General features: G+C 30.6%; 1 protein-coding gene across 1 annotated transcript in view; it reads left to right on the top strand.

Moving 5' to 3' along the window:
* Nucleotides 1-8863: 8863 nt before the first annotated feature.
* Nucleotides 8864-11764, top strand: part of LOC109862163 (fatty acid synthase-like) — a gene marked incomplete at its 3' end in the record, with an annotated part of 8397 nt that continues 5496 nt past the window's right edge. The window contains exons 1-2 of the mRNA XM_020442122.1: nt 8864-8916; nt 9162-9342. Of these exons, the coding sequence (XP_020297711.1) occupies nt 8864-8916; nt 9162-9342 (234 nt within the window). The remainder of the gene's footprint in view (nt 8917-9161; nt 9343-11764) is intronic.

The raw sequence follows: 11764 nt of genomic DNA, 5'->3' as shown, positions 1-11764 counted from the left end.
ATTTTAATATTATTGCGATATTACATTACCATTACGATAATATTTCTATTATATTAGAGTGTAATATTGCAATAGAAAAGCAATATTGTGTGTGATATTGCAGTAATATTACGTGCTATGTGGGATGTCACGTTAATCACGTTATGTCAGATTAATGACGTAAGTAAACGTCATTAACCTGACGTCATTTTTGACGAGACAAACTCACGTCGTCATTACGTTAATATCACGTCATAAACTAACGTCGAACTGAACAAAAACTGACTTTATATTAACGTCATTATAACATCAGCTGGTTGCCTGGGATGGGCCTTGCGATAGCGTTAATTTAGAAAATAAATTAGAGACAAACTCGGAACATAATCATAATTTAGAGACAAACATGATTACGATGGCGTTAGCTTAGAAAATAACGTCAACACCGACACAAGCATATCACACGATTCGCGAATTCAGTCGCCACCCCGCTCCCTCTTTCCGACATTCCCCGAGCCGAGTTACTCTCCTGTCAGTCCCGCCGATGTTTACTCTGCATCGATTCCTCCGCTCCCCCCTCGTTCTCATTTGCCACCCACTTCTCCAGAAACTGGAGAACCTTGTAGATAAAAAAACCACCCTCCAATTCCTTACGACCCAGCACTCCACCTCCCAGATTGCAACATTTCCTCGCCCTCGCCCGAGCGACACTACGTCGTCGATCTTTACGAAACCGATGCCGACGAACCTCACCATCTAATTTCTACCAGCCCATCGCGTGCTCTCATTACCGTCCGTTTCCCCTTTCTTGACGAATCCATACAGCACAGGAAGATTGCAAAAAGATAGCAAACATATCTTTTTACAATATTGTAATATTGCAAAATAATTGCGCAATGTAGATGCAATATGAATGCAATGTCAAAGCAACATAAAAATGTCCGCCTTTAGCAAAATTGTGCTGCAATAATATGTCCATATTGCAGCGTACTATACCTGCAACAATAAATAAAATTATTTCTCTTATTTTTATTAAATATAAGTTACAGTACATATGTACATAATATACATATATTCAATTTATATAATTTTTTTTTAATTTATAATATTCTACAATTAGGCAGTCTGTTATAAGACAGTCTGTTAAAGAAAACAAGTATCAATAATATCCAAAACTATTTCGCAATGTACAAGTAATTTACAGACTTGTATATCAAATGAAATGTTACAAATCAATAGTGTTATACAAAGTGTCTGAATCATCGAACTATAAACCCGACGTGTGCAGGAAAATCGAGTTGTTCTGAACAAAAAAGTTATTTACTATTTTTAAAAAATCACAATAGTTATTGAAATATGAATTAATAAATGTGAGCCAATGAGAGCACGGAGAGCGATGATCTGGGACTGTATAGGCGTGCACAATTATCAGCTCTACTCCTCTTTCGCCGCTACTCGCTGCGTACCGCCGAATAGCGCCCGATCGCAAAAAACTGAGTCGTTCAGCGCTTGTTTGTTCACTCCGCTTCTCGTTATTAAGACATTACATGAGAGAAGCCCAATTTCTTTTTATATGATAATCGTGCACATTTATAAAGTCCGATCATCGCTCCCTGCGTCTTCATTGGTTTACATTTATTAATTCATATCTCAATAAATATTGCGAATTTTGCAAAATGGTATATAACTTTTCTATTCAGAATGACCCGATCTGCTTACATACGTCGGGTTTATAGTTCGTTGTCAGACACTCTGCATAAAGCAGTTTGTAGAACTGTTGTAAGCAAGGCAGTCTGCAACAGGAAATAAACTGGGGAATCCAACCACGAGAGTCAAAAAATACAATATAATCTCAAAGTATTCATAATTAAACAATAATTTTATTTACTTATTTTATCTTTGCTTTTTCTTCCAATTATGCCTTGTCTTATACAATGTTTATACAATATAAATCTTAACGTAATTAACAAAAAATAATTTAAAGACAGAATCCAGTAAAAATAAATCAGCACATTCAGTGCAGTCAACGTATTCAAGCAAAATCCTTTTCCGCGTATGCGCGACAGTGACAACGAATGTACAATGCATTCAATGCAAACATTGCAATACCGAAATTACTAAAATAAATATAAAAGTTATGTGTGCTGAATATTTCTATATCTGATTTCTATATCTGATAAATATATTCATTTCTCAAAAGTTAATGACTGTTGCGTTCTGTGAACACAACTATAATAAGTTATGTGCAGTGTTTTGCAATGTTTCTGCACAATTTTTACAATCTTGCTATTATCTTACGCCGAAATATGTATTATACTTTACAATATTTAATAACTATAATGTCACAGAAATATTATCGTGCAAAATTCGCAATAATTAACGAAATATTAATTAATAAAGATTAGATAATTAGCGTGCATCCAGCGTAAGGACACACAGCCCAGTGTGTCGCGCCGTAGCGACGTAACGGGAGAAATTAATAGAATAACATGTGCATATATAGACAGCATATAGACTGCGTTCGGACAGCGCGCTATCCGCGCTATTGTATTCCGTCGTTACGGCGCGACAGACTGGGCTGTTCTTACGCTGGATGCACGCTGATTAACGGATCTTTATTACTTAATATCTCGTTAATTATTGCGAATCGTTCAAAGTGGTATAGGAGTTTTCGTCTTAGAGTATCCCCTTCTACCTACCTACGAGCGGCAATTACGGGACATTCTGTATATACAAAATACGCGACAGATATCTAGCGTATGGTTATTATGGCCAAAGATTTCATAATTAAAAATTTTAAAATTCTTTTGTTTATATGTGTGCTAAGACAGAAATTAACAGGGTAAAAGATAAGAATAATATTTTATATTTTTTAAACAGTGTTTTTAAGAAATTTGTTAATATGATTTTAGCGAGACGAGAAAAAGCAAGATGGGGTAATAAAAATGCGCGGTATTCCCTCTTGCTTTACATAGACGTAGAAATAAAAATCTAAAATAAAAAACAAATTTTTAACAACGATAGAATTTGTCTTATCCTCTAATTATTTCTTATTCAATAGTAAGACATATAAGCAAACATTCGGCGTACCCATGGGATCACCGCTTTCCCTCATAATAGCGGACATGGTCATGCAGGACCTTGAAACATCTATTTTAAAAAAGTTTACTTTTACACCATTGTTCTATTATAGATACTTAGATGATCTTATTGTAACTGCTTCTTCAGACAAATTAACTAATATTCTTAAACTATTCAATAGTTACAACAATAGAATACAATTTACTATGGAAATCCAACTCAACAACTCATTGAATTTTTTAGATACAAAAGTAATTGTTACTGAAAATAAAAAAAATCATATTTGATTGGTATCACAAAAAAACTTTTTCGGGTAGATATTTGAATTTTTTGTCAGCACACCCTACATCACAAAAAATAGGAACAATTATAGGAATAGTTGATAAAGTTATCAATTTTTCCCACCCTAAATTTCATGAAAAAAGTCTAAAACACGTCATAAATATTTTACTAAGCAATAATTACCCTTTACATTTAAGTTTCAACACAAGTAACAATAGACTTACATACTTAATGCATAATATTCCTATTGAACAGTTTAATATTTCATCCCTGTCTGAAAATCAACAAGAAAAGAGAGTTTATTTTGTGATTTCTTGCATAAAAAATATTTCCGAATACTTATCTAGATCTTTCTGTCGAAAAACGGGGATTTCTTTAATTTACAAAAGCATAAACAAATTAAATTCTTTCATCAAAGTTTTCAAGGATCCTGTAGATCATGATTCTAACAGATGCATTGTATATTGTATTGAATGTAACGAATGTCCTACATCCTACATAAGCCAGACAAAAAAAAAATTAAAAACTAGAGTGAAAGAACATAGAAACCAGAGATCCAATTGTTCTTCTATCATAAACGAACATAGATTAAATTTGAATCATGATTTCGATTGACAGGGTGTACGAATATTAGACCATGAAAACAATTATAATAAAAGAATGATCTCAGAGATGTTATAAATCAAATTACAAAAAAACTCTATCAATGTAATGTCAGACACCGAAACATTAAAACCATACTTTGCATTTGTGGAATTATACAAAAATTTATATTATGTACGATAAGGATACTTATTATCATCTTCGACAAACATGTTGACATGGTTACGTGGATATGAGAGGGAATTTGACTATATATACATGTTATATTGTGATAGCTGTGTATCAGTGTTTTTTGGATGAAACATATTATATTCTTTCTCAATAGAGTTTGTTTTCTGTGATTTCAAGAAAAAGTTCCTTACAAACCTTCACATCGAGACACTGATGCAAAGCTTACCTTAATTTGTGGCGAGACATCTATTTCTTTTTTATTATTTATTTTTTTACACACCTCATTTTTTACATATTTTTATAAATTTTATATTTTATTTCTTATTTTTTTATCTTTTACTTTTTGATGTTCTGTTAAAGTATTTTTGGACTAATTTGACTATCTATTCAAGTTTCTTTCGTATTGTTAACATTTAAAAGACCTGTAAAAATAATTTATATATAGATATATACTGCCACTGAGAAAGACCCAATCCAAGGGTCGAACATATGGCAACAAAAATAGCATCGGTTGAATTACAAATAACATCTTGTATTGCTTTGTATTTACNCTCTCAACGTAATATTTATTTAAAAATTTTACAAAGCTGTGAATTTACATTCCAACTAAAAAGAAAAAAAGCGCCAAACCTGAAACTAAAAAAAAAAAGGAAGAAGAAAAAAAAACTCATCATCAAACAAAGGAGACAGCGAAAAAAGAAAACACTCCATATTTATATTGTAAAGGGCTATATTTGAAACATGTGGAAGATTAGATAAGTTGCTAAATTTGTGACGAATGACATTATTGCTTGTGTGCAAATATAGAAGACAATGATGATGAAGTTATACGTGTGTGCCTTCGTTGTTAACCCAGTAAATAATGAATTTTGTATCATTTGNTAATAAGTACCCTATTTTGCTTACAACAATGCCCCGTCTCACTACACCCGTGGGACAAGATGGAGCGAAATAAACTTTTCTAAATTATTACTTTTTTAGTATGAAAAACTTTAAAGAGATGATTAATGTATAGTTTAATCAAAAAACAATTACCAAAGAATAATTCAGAAGTAAAGTTGTTTCGTTGATTATATATAAAAGTTTGTGTTTTATCCATCATTAAACCTTAACTCCCGTCTTGCTTCCTTTAAATGTTTAAAAAATGAACTTTATATATCTAATAGATATCCACTAGAGGTAATGTGGACATTCATTAGATGTTTCCAATTTCTATCATGGATGTCTAATAGATGTCTGGAATATTCTGTTCTGTGTCGGTTCTATATTACGCAGCAGTCTTACAACACATGGGTTTGCTCTAATACAATTAGAAATTTGAAGGTTTTTTTTTAACTATACAAATCCTTTTGTAAGAAGTGCAATTTTCAAGAGAAAGCTTCACAAATGCTTAGCTTTAGATTACAAAATTTATAAAGATTTACCAAGCAAAGGCAAACAAATAAAAATAACAGATGTTCTAGAAAACGAAGAGCATAGAAATCAAAATACTGCAGAACAAAGGTCAGAAGTGTGAGAACATTTTGCCAGAAAGAAAACGTTTAAGTGATGAAAAAAAAAATTATCANGCACTATCTAACATTAAGATATATATATACGTTTGATCAATCATAAGTGGTACTTTTGATAAATATATCTTTATATCTCGATAGTTATAAAAACACTAATGTAGGTTTATTATTTGTATTGTATCTTTCCCGGAAATATACATATTATTAACATTTTTTCCTTGTGCGGTACTCAATGATATTAATAAATTCCGCATTTATAATAAGCAGTCGATCTTAACAATGACTGTAACCTAACCTCTTTTTAATTCAGTCTGATGCTCGTTACGAACAGTGACAGTTCCGCGTTTAAGATTCATAGACACGCGAATCAGTCACTTTTCGTCAGGCAACGACGAATACCTTGTGCCGGCGGCGTAGCAATATTATAGTTAGTAAAATGTTTGTATTAAATAAAGTAAAACGTAATCAATGAATCATGTAGTGATATACCGGTCAATCCGGAAGAAATTGTTATTTCTGGCGTGTCTGATAGGTTTCCAACTTCAAATAACATAAAACAATTGCAAGAACATTTATTTATCGTAGTCGATCTTACTACAAATAAGCATAGTTGATGGACATTAGGTAAGTAAANTATAATTCATTATGTAATTAATTTGTACAATATTTAACAATTAATAAAAAGCTTCTTTAAGTTTAAATCTAAACGCGAAATTTAAATGGTTGTAGAAATCTTACACTGGATGTTTGTTTTGTGAAATAAGTATATATCTATATATATTTATGTTTTTTTTTGTAAATTTATGCGTTTATGTAAGTTGTTGATAAAGAGACGCATTTTTTGTAAATTTTTATGATATAAAAGCAATGGATATTTCTTACCGATATTAGCGATTCGGAACTAAATCAAAGCGTACGCAACTCCTGAGATAGTATATATGTAGTCCGTTGGTGATGATATGGTAGTTAAAAAACTTATCTTTCTAAAAAAAGATAAAACAGTGCGCCAAGTACACGCACACGACACGTATTACTTTAAATTAAAATTTTAAATTCAAACTAGTATTTATAAAAAAATGTATTTTAGGTTTACTATAAAACATCATTTTCTTACAAAACCTACGTTACAAAAGAAGTGATATAAAAAAGTAGCATTAAATATACTTGTGTACATTTTAAAATTTTTTAAATATTAGAAAAAAATAAAAAGTATAAAATCATTGTATCAATAATTAGACCTTGTCTTTTGTGAAACGTCGAAATATAAAAATTAATTAAGGCAAAAAAACTTAGCGTGATTGCACCTTAGTTAATAAATAAATTGTGTTTATCATGAACGTGTGCATGAATCTGATAATAACTAATCAGTAATGGTTTATTAAATAACAATATTAAATAACAATATTTTTTGTGAAGCATTACTGTTATACATATATACATAATAAATATATTTATGTTTTAATGTTGGAGTATTAATAAATTTTGTAATTCTCATATTCTTCAGCATATTTAAACAAAATATTATATTAAATTTGAAACACAATATACAAGATCTGTATTGAGCTCAAATGGTTCTTAAAACAATATATTATATTAAACAATTAAATTAACATGCCGTTGTTAATTATATAATGATACAAACGTTTTGGCCCTTACTTGAGCCTTCTTCAGTGTAACAAAAATTTAAAATTTAACAGTAACGCACATCTTGAAACGCACTTGAAAAGTTTGGAGTTATTTTAATTTGTTATTACCTCGAGCGGTTTTATTGTTACCATTTTACATTTAAAATATTATATATTTCAAGTAAATTATAACAGTGGAGGAAAAAGGCCAATTCGAACAAGACTAAGTTCTTGTGGTGTGTATGTAAATTATAACAAAGTTTTTGTTTTATACACATAGATTTAATCGTCAATGTAAAAATAAAAGATTTGTTTTATATAAATACTTTAAGAGAAATAGAATTGTTCTCTCTAAACCAGACGAGTGAAAATCTTGTCAAAAGTTTGCATTTGCTTAATAAGAACTATTACACTTTTAGTGCGATGGTGATTAGTTTGGTTTTGATAGTCAAAATTATATATGTGACATATAAAATAAATTAAAAATAGCTCGCGCGCGCGTAGATAAAACACGTCTGCTGTAGCTTTCGGTGTAGCCACGCCAAGTTTTTTTGCCTTAAGTAGTTTTTATATTTTGACTTTTTAAAAAAGACAAGGTCTAACTATTGATACAATAATTTTTTATTTTTTATTTTTTTATAATATTTACAAAATTTTAAAATGTACACGTGTACTTGATGCTACTTTTTCATATCACTTCTTTTATAACGTAGGTTTTGTAGAAAAATGATGTTTTATAATAAAACTAAAATACATTTTTTAAATAATTACTAGTTTGATTAAACCAGCTAAATTTTTCTTCCTTACATATACATATATAATAACTGTTTTCAATACACAGTCTATTAATAAATATAGCATTTACTTTATATACCTATCTACCTACTGACATTTTAGTTGTTGGTACAGTGTTTAACTTAAATTTATTTTGGCTTATTAGTTTATTTTTTTCTGATAATAAGAATATAAAAGGAATAATAAGTATTTCTTTTGTTAAAGTTACTTCTTTTTTAATAGATTATACTCACTTTTTCTCTTACTCTCTCTCTCTCTCTCTCTCTCTCTCTCTCTCTCTCTCTCTCTCTCTTTCTCTCTCTCTCTTTTTCTTATTCTTCCTCATTCTCTCTCGCACTCTTTCAATCTGTTTTATTTTTTTATCTCGCAATTTTTCTCTCTCTTTCTCTCTTATTCTTTTTTTCTTACTCTCTCTCTTTTTCTTTCTTTTTCTCTTTCTCTTTTTCTCTCTCTCTTTTTCTCTCACTCTCTCTCACTCTCTTTCTCTTGTGAAAACTACCCTACAGAAAAGACAAAATGTAGATGTTAGTATAAGAGCAGAACAACTTGCAGATAGTATAGTAGACGCGTTAAATATAGTNGCGCCGATGAAAAAATTTAGAATTTTAAAAATATGGAAACGGAAAAAATGTTTCTCAGATGAATTAAGAGAAAAAAGCAGCTGATAGAAGAGATAAAGCATACAAGAAAACATTATATAACAATACTGAGCAAAATTGGTTGCAGTATAAAATTGAAAAAAATACAGTAGTAAAATACTCAGGGGAAAAAAAATATTATGAAAATATAATAGATTCTAATAAAGAAAATCCTACAACAATGTGGAAAGCAATGAAAGAAATAATTAGAAACGAGCCAATAGATATGCAAAGGTAGTAGATTTATATATTTATTCTTTGTAACAAACATTATTATTTGCAACAAACATCCAGCGTAAGGCTTCTACGAACATTCAAATTTCACGGTTGGTTTTATTTTTTTACAATATTTGTATAGCAATATATAAATNAATATCACACTAATATGGCATTATACCATCTGTTATAGAACATCCGGACTTACCAAAGCGTATAGGCGTAATTAATAATTTAAATAAATTTGATGCGGAATTTTTTAGTATGAGTGACCATCAAGCTCATACACTTGATCCTATTTTAAGATTATTTTTGGAACATACATATGAAGCCATTGTTGATGCAGGAATCAATCCAGTACAATTAAATCAAAAAAATGTTGCTACGATTGTTGCAACATCTATGTTAGAATCTCAAGAAGCATTTTTATACAGGGACTGGCAGGTGAATATATTTTTTGATGTTTGGTGTGGGTTTGTAAAGAAATTTTCAAAATTTGTTTGTGGGGTATCGGGGTAGTTTGAATTGTTTGCGTAGTGTTGTGCAATTAATAAATCAATTGATTTTTCTCTTCAAACGTTTCAACTTTATTTGAAGTCTTCTTCAATAGATTACACTAAATATGTTTGTAGCAAGTTTGGATTATATCATATATTAATGTAAGTTTTTTCATGTTTTATAAAATAATTAAACATACTTCTTAAGTTGAACAATATCTCTTCTGATTTTTAGCATGACGAAAGTAACGTGTTTTATGTCAGTTGAATAAAATAAAATTAATGTTGATCGATGTGTGTNATGTTATGTAGTATGAATTTTTCGTCAGTATTGTGTCAGAGGCAAAGATTTTACAGAATATATATTACATGTAAATATTGATAGTGACATCTATACAACGTGCTCACATTAATTTTTGCTTAACTTATTTAAAATCGGTAAATATGCGTTGTCTAATATTTCTGTGTTTTGCATGACATTAATACTGTAATTGTAGTATAGTTTAATTTGTAACATTTCTGCAATTAATTGTTTGAAATAATTGGGTTTGTTATCAAGAATGTATAATAGCGTTCCACTTGAAGGAATGTTTAGCGTTAAATGCATGCTAATACAGAAAGTTTGTTCCCCGATAAGAAAACATTTATGAAGGTATTTGACAAATCTTGCATAAAAATTGATTGATTTGCAATTATGTAGATATAGTTTGAGAAATAGATGTAAAAATATTGATCTTTTATAAAATATTTGTCACTGTTTGCAAAATTAATTTCCAAATACTATTTCGGCAAAACAATAACAATATGACNAATCATCTTAGCAGTATGTTTGCAAAATTAAATTTAAAAAAAATTGTTCAATAATTGAGACAAAATGTTTAGCTATGTGATGTTTAAAACATGTAGAAATATAATTGCATATGAAGAAATCAAATTTATGTATATGTGTATACTTATAGAAATGCAACTCTTTTGTACTTTTTGATAAATATTATCTACAAAATTTTATTTTGACACAACTGTTGCGTTATGGCAAATCATCTTAGTGCAATCATTGCAAAATTGTCGTTATTTATGTTGCTATTTTTGTGCAATATTTTCACAATTTGTTTATTGAGGTTGGTTTTGTTTTATCTGTGCAATTGCATGTGTTCTTTAATTCGTGTAATTGTCTTTTTGTTTGTTTCTTATAAATGGCTTCATATGAACTGTACGAAATATTATATTAGTAAATATAATATTATATTAGCAACTAAGTTCTCGGTGTTTTTTTCTTGAAAATTCAACTTTATTGTGAAAAAGTGGTTACAAATGAATCATTTAAAGTATTGCCCATCGGTAGCTACAACTTTTTCCCATCTTTCTGGCAGAGCTCAAATGCCGTTACGGTAAAAGTGTTCGTCTTTTGAGGCTACCCACGAATCAAGCCATTTTTTGATGTTTTTATATGAGCGGAACTGCTGATCAGCAAAACCATGTGCCATCAAACGGAACAAGTAATAATCGGACGGCGCAATATTTATGGAATATGGCGGGTGGGGTAGGACTTCCCATTTGAGCGTTTCCACGTAGGTTTTAACGAGTTTGGCAACATGAGGCCGAGCGTTGTCATGCAGTGGAATCATTTTTTCGTGCCTCTGTTCGTATTGTGGCCGTTTTTTGCATACAATTGCTTGAAAATGGCTTGGCGGGTAACTCCTAATGCTGAAGCAAGCTGTTCTTGCGTTCGGCATGGATCTTTATCGAGCAATTCAGTGTTTTCGAAGTTTTTGGCTTTCCTTCACGCGGACGGTCGTCAACATCGAAATCACCGTCTTCAAAGCGACGGAACTAATCACGACACGTTGTTTCACTTAGAGCAGCATCTCCGTAAACTTTTTGGAGCTCTCGATGCGCTTCAGCCGCCGTTTTCTTCGAATGAAATAAGAAAATTAACACTTCCCGCAAATGACAATTATTTGGTACAAAATCAGACAGTTTCACACAACCAAAAGTATATGACGCCAAACCATAATCACTAACGTGTCAAAGCGGTTTGTTTACTATATGTCTAAGCTTAGCTCGTGACGTTTTGGATATGTCAAAATCGACCAGCACTTACTGCTGGAGCCATCTATTGACGAACAGCGGGAACTTAGATGCGCACCTAATATATAACACAATGTGAGATTTTTGGTCAAGAAGAGCCATATGCAGGATTGCCGCTGAATGTTTATTTTGTTTTCGTGTATTTTGTATGTATATATATATATACATAATATATACATACATATATATATATATACAGGGTGTCCCGGAATGACTTTAACATCTCTCGTAGGCAGGTAGAAGAAGTAAAACTGAGTCGAAAAGTCCTGAACCATTTTTTT

The sequence above is a fragment of the Pseudomyrmex gracilis genome, unplaced genomic scaffold, assembly GCF_002006095.1.
Source record: "Pseudomyrmex gracilis isolate BER0280 unplaced genomic scaffold, ASM200609v1 scaffold_1433, whole genome shotgun sequence".
Classification (NCBI taxonomy): domain Eukaryota; kingdom Metazoa; phylum Arthropoda; class Insecta; order Hymenoptera; family Formicidae; genus Pseudomyrmex; species Pseudomyrmex gracilis.
Note: the sequence above shows the minus strand (reverse complement) of the source record. Positions and strands in the feature narration are given on the sequence as shown.